This window comes from Boleophthalmus pectinirostris, unplaced genomic scaffold (genome assembly GCF_026225935.1).
Source record: "Boleophthalmus pectinirostris isolate CB_2022bp ecotype Guang Dong unplaced genomic scaffold, ASM2622593v1 HiC_scaffold_9, whole genome shotgun sequence".
Taxonomy (NCBI): Eukaryota; Metazoa; Chordata; class Actinopteri; order Gobiiformes; family Gobiidae; genus Boleophthalmus; species Boleophthalmus pectinirostris.
In genome coordinates this window covers 31,786,011-31,803,943 of record NW_026571541.1, presented here as the reverse complement: position 1 = coordinate 31,803,943, position 17,933 = coordinate 31,786,011, and the positions used below count along the sequence as shown (strand labels likewise).

General features: G+C 37.5%; 1 protein-coding gene across 1 annotated transcript in view; it reads left to right on the top strand.

Annotated features, from left to right (window-relative positions):
* Positions 1-1,038: 1,038 nt before the first annotated feature.
* The window catches only part of LOC110162891 (spartin-like), a 36,848-nt gene continuing 19,953 nt past the window's right edge, over positions 1,039-17,933 (top strand). The window contains exons 1-4 of the mRNA XM_055166828.1: positions 1,039-1,258; positions 5,004-5,459; positions 7,584-7,942; positions 16,238-16,432. Coding sequence (XP_055022803.1) covers positions 5,009-5,459; positions 7,584-7,942; positions 16,238-16,432 — 1,005 coding nt within the window. The 5' untranslated portion in view covers positions 1,039-1,258; positions 5,004-5,008. The remainder of the gene's footprint in view (positions 1,259-5,003; positions 5,460-7,583; positions 7,943-16,237; positions 16,433-17,933) is intronic.

The following is a 17,933-nucleotide window of genomic DNA, read 5'->3' as shown; positions in this document are numbered from 1 at the left end:
TTATTCCTGGAGCCGCTGGACGTCCCGTGACTGTCGGGAAATGGCAGCACGGCGCCCTCTAGTGGACACACAGGTAAAGTACAGTCAATTCATAAAGCTACAACTTTATATACGCACCATTTCCGCTTTTACCTGACTTCAAAATAAAACATTTATTAAAATCTGAAAAGCTTACGTACACTAACAGTCAAAAGTTTGGACACATTGTCTCATTTAATGTTTTGTGTTTTGTTTTAGTTTTTTCGTAATTATTTTTTATGTTTACAACTTCTTAGAAACAGTTTCCAAAGTCCTGCACAATACAGATAAAAATTACAATGAAACTATAAAATAAAGATCTCTTTAAGTAAATATAATCAAGAAGTAATAAGGGCAAAATATCAATAAATAACAAGGTAAAGCCATAAAAATTAATATAAATATATAAATATGTAATATATATATATATATATATATATATATATATATATATATATATATATATATATATATATATATATATATATATATATATATATATATATTATATATTATATATTTATATTTATTATTATATTTTCCTACCCTTTAAAATGAATATTAAACAAACTAAAAACGTCTATATTTGTTTTTATTATATTTTCCTACCCTTTAAAATTAAAATGAAACAAACAAAAAACGTCTATAATTTCCTACCCTTCAAAAAAAAAAAAAAAAAAAAAGGAAAGAAAAGAAAAAAAAAACCCACGTCTGTATTTATTTTTTATTATACTTTACTACCCTTTAAAAATAAAATTAAACTAACGAAAAACTTCTATATTTATATTTTATTATATTTTCCTACCCTTTAAAATAAAAATTTTACAAACAAACAAACGAATAAACAAAAAATGTCTATTTTTTTGGGATTATATTTTCCTACCCATTAAAAGTTAAATTAAACAAACAAAAAACGTCTATATTTATTGTTATTATATTTTCCTACAGACTTTTCACTCGTCTTACTTTGAAAATCCCTGACAGCTCCGCACGTACTTCCGCTCTCCGTGGTGCCACTCCTCCATGCGCTGTGAGTGGATTTCAGCATAAACACATGATTACACAAGTCACTGCCGCGATCTCTACTGCCCCACTGTCCCACTCCACCCGGGGGACAACAGGACGTCCTCAGATCTGCACTTTTAATCGATACAGGAAGCCATTTTAACCAAAGATCAAGTTATTTTTGCTCAGTTGCTACCTTACCTCGGCTAACATCCCTGACCCTTCTCGTGCGCAGGTAAGTGCACTGGACATACCGTTAGCACTGCGAGCTAATCTCTGTTAATTAGTTGTTAAAATATGATAAAAGTAGCTAAATGGATGCTTTTCCCTGTCTTAATAATAGTGAGAGTTAGTGTATTTTATGATTAGACTTCATTCAGTTTGATTACAGACTACAGGTCAAGTTTGTATCACCTGTTGTCAAGAAAAAGTAAAAGTCTGTAGGCAGTAATAGAATAAAGGTAAAAGTCTGCTGGAAAATAAGTTGTTTAGGAAGTTGTTACTACGACTACTAATACTATTACTACTACGACTACTTGTACTGCTACTACTACTTCAACAGCTTCTACTGCTGCTATTACTATTACTTCTGCTGCTACTAGTACTACTACTACTTCAACAACAACTACTACTACTACTACTTCAACTACTACTACTACTACTACTTCAACAACAATTACTACTACTTCAACAACAACTACTACTACTTCTACTACTTCTACTATTACTACAGCTACTACTACTGCAGCTACTACTACTGCAGCTACTACTACTACTACTACTACTACTACTACTACTACTACTGCTACTACTGCTACTTCAACTACTACTGCTACTTCAACTACTACTGCTACTTCAACTACTATGGCTACTGCTACTGCAGCTACTACTACTACTACTACTACTTCAACTACTACTACCACTACAACAACTACTGCTACTACTACTACAACTACTTTGTAATGAAGAAACAACATTATAACAGCAAAATTCAGCTAAAATGTTTTCTTCTTTTAAATTGACACCTACTACTAGTACTAATACTACTACTAGTACTACTACTACTACTAGTACTACTCCCAGGCCTGTTGACAGAAATTTGGGGGCCTGGCCAAAAAGCTTTACATGGGCCCCCCTCTAATATAAAAGATAGGAAGATAGTCCAGTTCTGGGCCCCTAAAACCCTGGGGCCTAGGACAACAGAGCCCTGACTACTACTACTACTACTACTACTACTACTACTACTACAACTAACTACTGCTTTGTAACTTTTCTGTAGAAGAATTCATCCCAAAATGTTGCTGCTTTGCCTGGAATGTTTCACAGTATGGCATTAATGTAGCCTGTCTTTCTCAGGCATGTGACCTGAAGATTACATGCCAGATCTGTGGAAATATATGACCGAGTAAAAATAAGATCTTTCAGGAATAGCAATAGCATCTCCATAGTGACAAGCAGGTGAGGGATCCTGTTACCAGAAAAGTTACGTTGTGTGTCTTTAAGTCCTTATACTTCTGGCTCCTTATACTTATTCTGGGCTATATATTAATGGTATTGATTACATCTTCACGATATCAGCACTACCTAAGTATTACTATTTTTGTTACTTTTACTACTACTACGACTACTACTACTACTACTACTACTACCAGGGCTGGGTATCATTAAGAAGTTGCTGATATGATACATAGGCCATGATACAATACATATCTTGAAACAGTGCACTTTCCATTTGATACGATATATTTCAAATCGATTCGATACGGTTCAATTAAAAAATAATGGCTAAATCATGGCTAAAAATCTTTGTTAAACCACTTCTTGTGCAGCGTTGATATGAAACACGCCCATTTTAATCTACAAAATAGGGAAAATGTCAAATGTGTTCCATAAACGAGTTTCCTTCCTCTAATCAAGAAACAAAACTTTCACTCTGTAACAAAATAATTTAGTAAAATATACAGAAAAAATCCTCTTGGAGATATATCGATACAGCAGCTCATGATATCGATACTGTATCATCACATTAAACGATACGATATATAGATATTTCGATATTTTTGCACACCCCTAACGACTACTTCTACTAACTCTCCCGAATTTACTTACACTAAATCAATACAGTGTTGAATTTAATGTCCACAAATGTTGGAGCTTTATCATTGTTTGTTTTTGTATGTGTCATATCAATCTCACGGTTTAAAGTCCTTTCAACTTGCATTAGATAGCACTGATTTTGAAACTGCTACTGTGGGAAGAACAAAATCACGGTTTCTTATTTTTTGCTGACAAGGGAGACCTTTTGTGTTGGTTTCTGTTTTAATATTGATAGGCCCAGTAATTAAAAAGATATGACCCGTAAACCAGGTCAACAAATCTGCAATCTGACAGTTTACACAAAGATTTTACCTGAGAATTCTGACCTCCATCTCAGTTTTAAACTCTAGTGACTCTAAAATGCTGTGTCATGTAGTGGATTTGTTTCGTTTGTACCAAAATGACTGCGCAGTTCTGCCAAAGCCTACGCGTATCATAAATTAAGAAAATAAAATCGGAGAATGAAGTGGCTGGGCTTTTTGCCTAAAAATAAAATAGTTTTGTTTGTTTTTTTCTCTCAAAAAATTCTGTTTTTGATTAAATCTTTCCCCTTGTACAGAAAATTGCCAATGATTTCATTTTAAACCTTTAGAGACTGGAGAAATCTATTTCTGTTTTCTGAATGAGATAAAACAGACGTCACAGTGGGCGTGTACTGGTGACAGTGAAAATAGACTCTTTTCACTCTTACGTCACAAACCAGGACGACTTTTGGAAACATGCAATGACAACTTCTGTCACTTACAATCAGTGTTGTGAAGGTTACTTTTAAAATGTATTCCCCTACAGATTACAGATTACATACCCCAAAATGTAGTTTGTAACGTAATCCATTAAATTACTTAAAGTAAGTAACGTAATCTGATTACTTTGGATTACTTGATATTGTCTTGCTTTTTAAAACGACATGAATGTAACAATCACATCCTGAAAATTCTTGTTTGTTTTCTTCAAATTGTCTGTTGAGCCCAAGTCTTCATGAAAAGGCTTTTGTTTGCTGTAGAGAAGCAAAGTTGAAGATGTTTTATTTGCTAAAAGACACAAAAAGTCCAGTCTTTCCTTAACCAGATTAAAAATATTGATAGAGAAATGATTTTTATATGAGATCACTGCTGCTTTAAATTATGTCCACCTACTGTTAGTGTCATATTGTTTAGACCTGGTTCAGTCCTGGTTTTAGTCCTGGTTTAGATCTGGTTTAGACCTGGTTTAGTCCTGGTTTAGACCTGGTTTAGACCTGGTTTGGACCTGGTTTAGTCCTGGTTTTAGTCCTGGTTTTAGCCCTGGTTTAGACCTGGTTTAGACCTGTTTTAGTCCTGGTTTTAGTCCTGGTTTAGCCCAAAATGTGAAAATCCATGTAATCCATTTATGTCAATTTAGTTATGTTTATTTTACTCATAATTTGTACTCTGATTACATAACTCAGGTACATGTAATCCATTACTCCCCAACACTGATCACAGGCAGCTCAAAACTAGTGAAAGACTACAAGTTCTTTGTAGAAAAGTACTTGTTTGCCAGGAAAATAGAGATGAATGCATTGTAAATTATTCAAAATTATTTATTATTTAATTATTTCTTATTAAAATTATGAAAACTGAGGTATGGTTGTAATTGTTGATATGCCAAACATAATGGAACGTTACAATGGCATGTAGATGAAAAAATCTGGGCTATTTTCTACTTTTTCTTAGATTTTGTCAGACTTAATACCACAAACAGAGTCCTCCGGAAATTGTCGTTGCATGTTTCCAAACGTCTTCCTGGTTTGTCACTCTAATCACTCTAAATACAACTTCAGAGAGTCAGTGAGTGTGTTAAAAGCTCTGAAAAGTCGATTTTGCTGAATAGTCCTGCTTTAATTCTTCTCTCTGTTATTTCAGGGGGAATGGAGAAAGCCAAACAAGATGCTTTTGACCACGCCCGCCTCCAGGTCATCCAGGACGGCTACAAGTCCGCCTTCGAGTGCATCAACCAGGGCCTGAGCGCGGACGAGGCCGGGGACAAGGCCCGCGCCCTGGAGCTGTACCAGAGGGGGCGCCGTCACCTCCTCCGGGCCATCAGCGTGCCCTCCGACGGCGACGAGTGCTCGGGCATCGCCTGGCAGTCTGCGAGGGAGATGCAGAAGAAGATGCAGGAAACGCTGAACAACATAACGACACGAGTAGCCATTTTAGAAACCAGCGCGGAAACAAATGCTCCAGAAAATCCTCCAGAAAATGCTGCAGAAAGTAGACTGTACCCGAATGTGCCCGACATTTCAACCAAAGACAAACCGGAAAGACCCCCACCGCCCAATATTGTGGTGAATGGGGCGGGAGCAGCAGGTGCAGTTGGAGGTAGGGTTGAAGAATTTTGGGAAAATACTGAATTGCAAATTTTCTGACAAATAAGTTAATTGTCTGATTGCAGCTTGTTAGGTTTATCTAAACATTAAAACAAGAAGAAAGACAAGAGATTAATTCAGTTTTACTCGCGAGGAGAACGGGCAGAGAGTGGGCATCAAAACCAACAGTCTCCACACGTTCTGATGACTCAAGGCCGTTCTCCTCTTTTTATTTCATTAGGAGGCCCAAGTTACAGAACGATAATTCTCAAGGGGAAGGGGAAACAGCAAAGACATAATAAGAAACTGGTGCAGCTATGCATAGTCCAAACACATAAAACATGATTAACAATCAGGAGGTGCCTTTGGTATGGACAGACACCATCATAACTCTTGCATGTGTGACAGTGGAAGTTGGCTCCATGTGAGGAATCATCTCGAGGTTCACTAGAGCGATAGGACACTGCACACAGTTGTCAAACACACAGAGGTTATTCAACAAGTGACAAGTGATTGGTACATTATAAATCAAAGAATTGTAGTACATAAATGGTTAACTCATAGGCATAGAATATCACACAAATATTTAGCAAATATGGGATAATAAAATTATTCTGACACAGCTAAACGATTATTGGGATAATTGTCCACTACTTCCGTGACTGAATAATCTTACACGTACTCCAAAACATGCCATTTGTGGAGAAAAAAACACACAGGAAATGTTCTTTTGGTGTAAAATGTTTTGATTTGCACAACAGAACACTACGCAAACATCTCCACATAGAAGTTTTCACCATGTGTCATTATATTACCTAAAATGTAATAATTGTAGTCATTTTCAAATTTAAATAGTAAGTGATTTTTGCTTCATAGTGTTTATGCAATATTCCCATGCAGTTGAGAACATGTTTGTAGACGTCTAAACTTAACAGGATTAGCAGATTTTATATAGATAATAGGGGTTCATGGATGTATACTAGTTTATGTGCTCTTAGACTTGTCCTGATACAACTCACGATCATTCTAAAGCCTCAGGAAAGGTTCATTTCTGTCCTATGAATGTGATCTTTTTTTATATTAATACCTAAAGCTAAAGTAGTATCTGGCTTACAATACTTTTTACAACTCTAATGAAAATCAGGAGTTCCCACTGCAGAATTAAATTATAATTGCGAATGACAAACAACTAAACTGGTTTAATGAGTACTTATCTGAATATTTTATTGTGTTATTTGACCTTGTTTAAACTCAAGGTATGATATAACTTTTGGGAGGTTTCGCTCAACTCATTTGCATAAACTATAAGCGCTGAAAAAAAACCAGCTTCTGTCGGACTAAAGGACACGACTCAGTGGAATATGAGTGTTCTTTCTGTGACAGAGGGATGTTGATGATGATGATGGTGAGTGTGTTCTGTGTGTGTCGCGTTGGAGATGATTCATGTTTTCAGAGACGTGTGCAGGTTTAGTGCAGATCTTTATTTAACATAATTTCACTCACTTTATTTATGCTGGTCACTTTATTTATTTTGGCTTCTGTTGTGATGAAAAGACTGAAAAGTGTTTGTCTTTTGGACGCATGCATACTTAACTTTATGTTGTAGTAACCGGGATACTGCGTTTACATGCACCATGACGAAACCGGGATACTCAAAAAACCCGATCAAACCCGGGACACTGTTGTGCTGTAAACACGCTCACTGAATGGCACAGTGTCTCCAAGGAGCCAGAGCCCAAATGTGGGACTGTGAGGCACAAGTCTAGTGTTTGTGTCGTCTCCTTATGCTATGCACAGCAACCTACAGTCGGTTTGTCGATTAAAAATGAACGTGATCGACGAAATTCTTCATGAGTCAGCTAATCGATAATTGATAATCATGCCCATCCCTAGTGGAGATGTAAGCCAGCAAGTTTTTCCATGCAAAAATATAGGTTTTAATCTAAATATAGATTAAATACATTGTCATTATTGTAAAATATATCTTGAAATCATCCCAAGCCCTCTACTTTGGGAACTACTGATGTAAATAATTGTAGCCCTTTGCCTGGTGTCAGATAATTGCACAAACACATTTTTTTATTCAGTTGCCAGCATTCATTTTGATCATTTCGATTTATCATATTCCATCTTTCAGCTGCAGGTGGCGCTCTCCCCCTCTCCCCCAGCATCCAGCCCAGCGCCCCGGCCGGCCTCCCTCCGGCCTACTCCCCCCAGGCGGCCGACGGTCACGTGTCGCTCTCGTACGGCACGGACTCGGGGGAGATGTCAGCGGTGGGAGAGGACTTCTACAGCCAGCGCTCCACGCCGTCCCCTCAGAGCGTGACGTGGGAGGACGGGGAGCTGCTGCTGTACATCCCACACGGGGTGCAGATCTTCTTCGTGACGCCGGAGGGAGCCGTGAGCGCGCCGTCGTACCCGAGCTTCCTCCGACTGGTCAAGTTCACCCACGAGGCGTCAGACAGGACCCCCAATAGACCCCCGGCGTTCCTGCAGGTGAGAGTGGCATGGCGTTTAAAAAAAGATCGATAATACTTGATTTATCCTGAAGGAAATTCATTTTTAAGACTGCAGCAATGATTCATAATAATAATAATGATAATAAAAGAATAACATATAAGTCTCCCTTTGCTCTCTGCATTAAGTCACTCCCCCTTCAGAGCACTAGCACATTACAATCAGCGTATGTCATGCTACTAAAGCAGGTTTGTGAAGTTGTAGTATATTGTTTTGTATATTGTTTTTGTATATTTATGGAGAATTGTCGTGTGGGAGCATGGGTGATTTAGGCTTTTGGGGCAGAGCCTTGGACAGAATCGTACTGCTAACAGTAAGGAGGGTTCGAATAATGCCTGGGAGAGATCACTAGATTACCTAAACATGCATGGTTGACATTTAAAACTTCTTCAGACATGTTTTTAATGAGGGAACAATGTTATAACACTAAAGAAAAGCTCCTAAAAGCTGATTCTTTAAGTATACCGTATTTTCTTTTTGGACTGGCACCAGCCAAAAAATGTGCAATGAAGGAGAAAAAAACATATATGTCTCAATTTTTGTGGAAATGTATTTTATAAAATCAGAGACCAGGAAATGACATTGTATCTTGAAAGGGAAGTTATAGTTATAACAATAGAACAGAGAACAACAGGCTGAATAGGCGTTAATATGTTAACATCACATATGAACAGTTCTTCAGATAACTATAGCATAAACAACATAACATAAGTTTACCAAACTCACGATCCATTGAATTCTTCCTCCTCGGTGTCACTTCTGCGTGACCTCCGGAGATAAACTGTAGATCCATGATGTGGACGGAGCGCCACTTCCTCTTCTGTGTAGCTGTCGTCAGACTCAGCATCAGTTGCAGTTAGAATTATTCTGGCCTTTCTGAATCTCGACAGGATGGTTTCGGTGTCACTGAAGTTCAGACTTTGTCCATCCATCCAGTGACTTCCAGGAAAGTTGCATGGTGCACCCTCCTGGTTGTCATGAAGCTGTGTTCTCCATTCCCGCTTTCCACCAGTCCCTCACAAGTTTCGCGCTCACTCCAAACTTTCTTTCTGCTGCTCGATTAACGTTTCCTGCTGCATATTTCTCTACTTGCAGCAGGACAGCGGCTGTTTTTGCAGGAGACATGCGCAAAAAACTGATAAACAAACCTCGAGCCTCTTAATCTATAAATTGCAGGACCACCCAAACCATGAAAAAAAATCAGACTTACAGTCCGAAAAATACGGTATTTGTGGAGAATTGTCTTGTGGGATCATGAGTGATTTAGGATTTTGGGCGGTCCATTGGGCAAAATCTTACAGCTAAACGTGTGGAGGGTTTGAGTAGGGCCCGGGAGAGATCACTAGATTACCTAAACACACATGGATGGCATTTAAGACCTCTTCAGGCATGTTTTTGATGAGGGAACAATGTTATAACACGGTAGAAAGCTCCTAAAAGTTGATTCTTTAAATGTAATAGATGTATTTAAATAGAAGTTTAGGCTGATATTGTGGAATAAAAGTAACACAACAAACAATATTTATAATTTATTTAAGGTGGCAGTAGATCTGTGAGTTCAGTGTTCAAAACCTAAATTAAGTATTGCTGTTTTGTTGTGTCTCTGGGCAAGACACTTCACACGTCACTGGCGGTTAAAGGAAGAGCTAGTTTTACTAACCCAACTGAAAATACGGTTTATCATGCAGCAATATGTTAAAAGTTTTTAAGTTTATCTTCTTGTTTGGTCCTGATTAAAGCCTAAATTAAACTGTGATGGACTCTTGGTTTGGTCCTGGTCCAGTCCTGGTTTAGCTCCAGGTTTAATCTCAGTTTAGTCACAGTTTTAGTGTGTTGTTTGTGAAGTGTGATGTTCAGATAGTTTAGATTGACATTGCTTGTTTTGCATAATTTTCAGTAGATTATATACATTCTGTTAAGGATGTAACGATATCCATATTTCTTGATATTATATTTTCAGGATTTGCATCTCACTGTACGATATTTATTAAGATATTTTGTGGAGGCTGAACAAAAAGATTAATCTGTCTGTAATATTTTCCTTTTTAAATGCTTGGACATTTAATCCAAAGAAATAAGACTTAAAAATACTTATAACAGTTATTTCATCATGTAGAATGGACTGAAACAGAGCAAAGGATCATGGTCTATGTAGTTCCCTCTGTTTTTTTAGCTCTTGCTGCACCATAACCGTTCATATTATTGACGATATGATATCACGATATTTCTGGTTTTGTTTCATCCCTACATTCTACAAAACAGAACCATTTGAAGTCATATGAGTCTGCTGACTTTTAGGTGATTACTGATCACAGTATTACTGGTTGTCCCGGTTAAATGCCATGAAGTAGAATAAACTTGGGTTCCTAACTTGTATTAGACATGGTTACAAAGCTCAAGCTGTCTCAGTCTTTGAGCATCCAGCCACAATTCAACCCACGCTGTAGATACGGATGAGAGGGAGTCAAAAGGAATCCTCAAAAATGTCACGTGACCTGTGCCCTCGGGCCCTCTGATTGGTTCCTGAACACCCACCGGGAAATAACTGTCACCTTTGTCTGTTTTTGTGTAGCATTGTTACTTTTAGATGAATTTATCATCTCAACATTAATACCTGTGTCCATATCTTCTTGTCCAGGCCTGATCTCGTCAGGTCTCAGAAGCTCAGTAGGGATATAAAACAATAACCGAAATATTGTGATATCGTTTCGTCAAAGTTCTCACAATAATATCGTGGACCGTGGATCACAATATATCAACCTACAAGTCTCTTTGGTGCAGTAATAGCTAAAAAAAAACAGAGGGAACTATATAGACCATGATCCTTTGCTCCATTTCAGTGCAGACTACAAAAAGAAATAACAGTTCTAAGCACTTTTAAGTCTTAGTTCTTTGGAATTACATCTTGTTAAGGCATTTTAAGAGGAAAAAGTCGCATATTAAGAGTTTTAGCTGTTTAGCCTCCACAAAATATCGCAATAAATATCGTACCGTGAGATGTGTATTGTAAAAATATCGTACCGAGAGATGTGGATATCGTTACATCCCTAATCGTGAGCCTCCCCACCATATCGTGAGCTTTCTCGAGGTCTCGCAGTAAATATCGTACCGTGAGGTTCATACCGTGACGATTATCGTATCGTGAGACTTGGATATGGTTACACTCCTTTTGCATTGTAAGAATGAGGTGTGTGTGTGAGTGTTAGTGGTGGTCGGAGGGGCTCCAGGGCAGCTGTGGTTAATATAATCGCTCACCACCTTCAAAATCTCTGTGAAGCATCTTTGAGTGTCCAAAAAGTAGATAGTCTGAATCTCAATGGGACTTCCTGTTTAAATATTTACAATAAATAACAAGGGCTGTACATTTGTAGAGGTCTAAACTTCAGGGTTTTGGGCTGGACCATAAAATCAGATTGTGATCTCATCCCTCTGACCAGCTGACTTTTTGGTATAACTGCCATATTATGATTGGCTGCTTTTCTGATTAATGCAGCTCCATGGTCAAAAACATTTTTCTTGCCCACTCCTACTGACAGGTACCTGTGAACTATAACCAATCACAGTAAAAAAATAAACTTTCAGAATTGGTAAATAGCTTTAGTTACCTATTAAACACTATTAGAGAAAGAAAACATGAATGGTTTTTGGCATGTCGCTCACCCCTACTTCAAGGCAGTTAGACTTTTCCATAAAAATACAGGACAGTTTGTTGATCTCAGAGGATCCTTTTACACAAATAAGAATAAGCACGGCAATCAGTATTTTGAGTTTCAGTCATAATACTAACACATTAGAAATAATACATTTAAATTATATATTAAATATTATGTTTTTTCTTATCTATGTTATGTTGTTTCCTCAACAAAAACAGGCCTGGAGTTGTGTTTTGTTTCATTCACACATGATTAACACACAAACCCTGCAGATTTAGGCTGAGTTTTTCCCTCAAATAGAAAACGCTCTGTGCCCCACTGTGTTTTTAAACTTCATACACCTTCACTAGAATCATTTGGATACTTTCAGCCCTGGAATTGCCAATCTTTATTGAACGAAAGGTAAAAGGTCGATGTTAACTTGAAAACTACCTCGTCCTGACAGAGTATTTTGATATTTGGAGATGTAGACAGCCCAATAATGCATGCTTACTCAAACATTTGTGAATGAAACACAACTTTGGGTTTGTTTTTGATGAGGTAACAACATTATAACATGGCTAAAAGCTCACAAACATCAATTCTTTTAATAATATGGGGCCTTTAACATACAATTAAGAGTGAAAGAAACTAGTAATCGACGTCACTACATCCTCTCTGGCTCCACGATGTAAGAAAGCAGGTTTTGATTGGACAAACATAACTCTAAACCCGCTCCGATTGTTGCACAGATAGTTACGTTCAGAAGTGCCAGTCAGAGCCAGCCCCTCCCCTGCAGCCTGTGGCCTTTAGCCTGATTACAGACTCCTGATCTGGGTGAGTCATCAGTGAGAGCTGAGCGTGGATCAGCTCATTATTTACCCTCTGGACTCAGATCGTGTGACTTGTGTTTGTGGAGTTTAGTTTTAAGCCTGTAGTGTGATGTCAGCTACCCAAAACAAGACAAGACAGCTAAAAATATTGTTAAGAATTCAGCATGTCTTTGTCAGATTGGGTCTTTTCCAAAGTCCTGTACCTGATTTTGTCTCGCCCCAGTACAGATATATTGTATAAGCAGCTCCTGAGATCAAAATAAATCTGCTTCTCTTAATTAGAAAGCGATTTATTGTCCGATAATCAGGGAATGTGCTGTTGCTGTTGTTCGCTTAATTGTGATGGTAAAACTCCACTCTGGTCTCTGAAAGTTGTGAAAAATGCTTATAAATTCATCAGCAATAACTAGTTCCTCCTTTTGCAGCTTGAAAATGGTGCAATGCGAATTTAAAATGTTTTATTTGATGTTTTTATTGGAGGATCTCAATTTAAAGTTCCTGTTTTTCATTTAGTTTTCTTTTTTTCAATCGGAGTTAAGATTGCTCAATCATTATCACGATTATTTTGGTCAATACTGAAATCACGATTATTCAAACGATTATTTTTTTGTTACACGATGCATTTATTCTGCATTTCTCACTTTCTCACACATTGTTATTGATAATTTATGCAAAACTTTCCAACTGAAAATAAATATATGCTACAAATATGTATCTTAGAACAGTTTTGCGACGTATAAAACGTAAAATTAATAAAATTAACTCGACAATAAATGAAATAAGGCATAGAAAAACATAAATGTATCCAAAATAAACTATATATCCAGCTGTTCTACGATCTTTATATTTAAAAATAAAATAAATATACTCATTTATGTAAAAAATATCCCGAAATAAACTTTGTTTAGCTTTAAATCGTTTCAACTCAATTAGATGAGTTTGGAGATCGAAATAATGATACATAAAAATTAGATTAATTGCACAGCCTTAATTGAAATACAATGTAGGAAAGGTTACTCTTGTTTACCTGAGGAATATTTTTAAAAGTACCTTAAAAACACCAATATAATGTTAAAATAAAAAAAATAAAAATAAAATAAATATAATAAAAAAATAAATAAAAATATGCAATTGTAGGTCAAACTTGTGCACTTTTTTACAATCTATCAAAAAATGAAAAAAAAAAACATAAAAAGGCCATACCTTAATTTTTCATGTAATTAGGTAAAACTCTGCAGCTAATTAGAACATGTTTTTATCTGCTGCAAACCTGGAAGTATCATTGGTTCTCTGTTAGCATGCTAGTTGTTATTGTTGCACATTGGCAACACAGAAAATTGTGAAAAGTGCTCAAAAAGTCATTGTGTTGAATAATTTGGATGTTCTATGTCTAAGGTAAGTGAGGAAGAACTGTTTTAAATGAAGTAGTTCTGTTTTTGATGTTTTTAAGACAAAAACTAGTATGGTATGTGTTAATATTTCCCTAAAAGAATACAAAAAGTACAATTAAAATACCAAAATAACGTTCATGAGTTTTTAATTTAGGTCAAATTTGTGTATTTTAAACAGACTCTACCTGTGAACCCGCCCATGTGTGCCGATATTTACAGCCGATCATGAGACTGAAACTGGACTCCTGAGTGGGACTTCCCCAGGTACGGCTGGTCCTGGGTGACGTCGCACTCACATGAGGAGTTATTATGTAAACCTGCGTACAGTGGCATGGCCTCAATCCTGAGACAGAGACACAGAGACACAGACAGGGAGGAGGAGAGACAGAGAGAGAGAAATGTCTGCTGACCTCATTAACCAAACTAAACAACGTGCTCAGAAGGTTGGGCTTGGCATAATGATAAAGTCACTGCTCACATGATCTCCTACAATGCAAATGCACATTTATGCTTTTGTTTTAAATGAAATGAGATGGGGAAAAAAATAAATACAATTCCTCAGTTGGTAGGAGAGTGTAGATTGGGCTGAATTTTTCTGCCCGACAGAGCAGTGATTGAATCCAACCCGAGCCCGAAAGGCATTAAGACATTTGTGTCCGAACCCGACCGAACTTGGCACAGTTAAAATCACACTTTTTTCTTCATCTGTCATCTACTCATGAAGAAAGAAAAGAAAAGTACATACTGTAGATTTACAGGTGCCACAGGGTTTTAAAAGTCTTTAAAAAGTCTTAAATTTGGGGTAGTCAAACCTGTAATGTCCCACAGTATGACATTAATCAGCTTTACCTTACATTATTCAATTACAGGTGGTTTTGTAGCTCAAAAATACCTAGAAAAACAGGCATTCTGGGTCGCCTCTACACAGATCTGACCTGCATTAAGACATTTGTGTCCGAACCCGACTGAACCTGACACAATTAAAATCACACTTTTTTCATGAGCCTAGTGACATACATAGGATATTGTTTGTGTGACTTCTAATGGACACAGACATAATATACAAACTCAGAATATAGCGAAAACTTTATTACTCAGCTCTCGTAAAGTGGTAAATTTAAAGTGCAGCATCTCATCCACATTATCCACAGAAATTGTCCTCCGCAAATAATGACACTAAGTCCACAAAAGCACACTGTTAATTCAGTTTAAGGCTTTATTCAAAAGTAAAAAGGCGAAAGTAGTTCACGTGTTTACATCCACACGGCGCATGGATTGAGGTGAAACTGCACATTAGTGAAAGTGACTCTACTTCCTTTTATGCTTTTAAAGTTTTGACTTGTATCTAAGCTAAAAGTGCAGTGCTCTGAGCGGCGTGTCAGCTGTTTCCTGTCTACAGTAGAAGTGTCAGAGTCCGATCCGAGCCCGATCATAAGTTTATAAGTTTAAATATTTGTCCGAACCCGTCCCATCAGACTTAGGTCAGGTTTCATGCTCTCGTTGGTAGGGCGTTTGTTCACTTATCAGAATGTTGGCAGTTCGAATCCTGCTCTTGACATAATAAACATCATTGGTTGAGCAGTCAGACCCACTGGATCTACTGCTTCGGCTCCCACAAATGATTTCTGTCATTAAATCCTTGGGAAAGTCATTTAACCCACCTCGCCCCAGTATCTAGTAACAAAATTGAGTATTTCATCCTCCGTTATTATGTCTTAATATTAAAGATGGGACAAGAGCTCACGAGACAAAATTGCCACAAGACTGCACTCAATAGGCTCCATTCATGCTTGCGTCACAAACCAGGAAGACGTTTGGAAACATGCGATGACAACTTCCGGTGTAGTTCCCGACCGACTGTGATCAAACCCACTGAAGTAAATGTGATCAGTGGTAAAATGAAGACTGCAGACGTATGTGCTGTTTGGAATCATCTTGAATTTGGCGCCTCGTCTCTTCTAATCGCATGTACCCAGTTTGCTCAGAGTTGTGCGTCAGTGGGGAAATGATGAAAACTGGGCCATTTTTTTATTGTTCCCAGATTTTGTCAGACTTACTATCGCGAACAGAGCCAGATGTTTCCAAACCTCTTCCTCGTTAGTGACTTAAGCATGAATAGAGTCTATTGCACACGTGAGGAAAATTATTTTGTGAAATTTTTGCCTCATATTTTGACATTTGCTTTGGATCAAAAAGAGGTTAAATTTGTTTGGCAACTCCTCTTGCAAAACTGTAACACCAAAAAGCAGTGCTCCAATGACTGAAACTGAAAAAATAAAGCAAAAATGTGAACTAAAAGCCACAGTTTATCAATCAAAAAAATCTAAATCTCATCTTGTCTCCATCGTGCCTCGTAGAAATTGAAATATGTCTCTAAACTAAAGTATTACTAATTTTTTTTTCTCTCTGTGTTGTCAGGTGTCTGAGTGGCTGTACCCGCTGATGTCCCAGTCTCCAGTCCTCCTCTGCACCTCAGGAGTCTTCATGTTCCCCGACATGATGGCGCCGGCCCCTGGGTACTTCGTGGGCGTGGTGCTGTCCTCAGAGCTGCCCGCCGCCGACCGAGAGCTGTTCCAGGACCTGCTGTCCCAGATGACAGACCTCCGAGTGCAGGTCAGTCCCAACACAAACATCTGTCATCTACCCGTGAAGAAAGAAAAGAAAAGTACATACTGTAGGTGCCACGGGGTCTTAAAAGTCTTAAAAAGGTCTTGAATTTCATGTTCCTAAATTAAAAGTTCTTAAATTATGTTGTCCAAGTCTTATTTTGTTTTTCTTTTTGGACCTGGTGTTTTTTGCCTGCATAATGGGTGCGATGTTGGTCTTAATTTTCATTTATCTGATCTTAAAAAGGTCTTAAAAAAGTCTTAAATTTGGAGTAGTCAAACCTGTTTCTGTGGATATCTCATTGCTCTGCCTGTAATGTTCCACAGTGTGACATTAATCAGCTTTACCTGACATTATTCAATTACAGGTGGTTTTATAGCTCAAAAATACAGAGAAAAACCAGCATTCAGGGTCGCCTCTCCACAGATCTGACCTGTAACTTGATCTGGTTTGGTCTCCATGAAGATAGAAAGGTTTAATGCCATACTGTGAAACATTCCAGACAAAACAATAACATCTCCATGGAGAAAAGCCTTTAAAATATCATAGATTATAGTTTTTGAGATAATGAAATGTCAATATCCCCCACTTCTAAAAGTAGGAATGGACGATTTACATCAAATTTAAAAACAATCTATCACACTTCACTCCCCCTAGTGAAACTACTGCACATCGCATCAGGTTTGTGAAGTTGTAGTGTAGTTTTGTATCATGTTTTTGTATATTTATGGAGATTTGTCGTGTGGGAGCATGATGACATAGACCTGTGGGCTGAGCTTTTGACCGGACTGTTCTGCTCGCGATAAGGAGGGTTCAAACAGGGCCTGGGAGAGATCGCTAGATTACTCAAACATGCATGGATGACACCTAAAACCTCTTCATGCATGTTTTTGATGAGGGAAAAATGTTACGGCATGGTAGAAAGCTCTGAAAAGTTATTTTTCCATGATATCCCTCCCTACCGTCTTTAAAATTTCTTGCATAATTCCTTTTAACATACATTTATTTTGGGTGTATTAAATTCTAGTCTTAAAAATATATGTATTTTTGCCATAGTAAAACATACTGACACCTCAAACAAATACTAACTATGGTATATGTTAGTCACCTTTTTCTCCTTTGATCTCTCAGCCAAGCACTCTAAACCGGTGATCCTTTTATTTTTATGTTTTTAAACATATTTTATTAAGTTTTCAGCATTTTAACAGAAAACAAAGAGCAGTCCAAGCATGTGTTTGAGTTTTTCTCATTTCAAACATATTACCCAATTAAGCGAGACACACTGACCTGGTCAAACAGGCAAACCAACCGCCCACCACAACACTGAGCCTGTACCTCTCTGTATAATGATACTGAGATCACCGGGCAAGTAATCAAGCAGAGGCTGCCACAACTCCATAAAGAAATCATCATTACCTTTCAATTTTGCACTGACTCTTTCCATGGTAAGACTCTAAAAATTTATTTATACTAGGGATGGGCATTCGATGAAATTTTCTTAATCGAT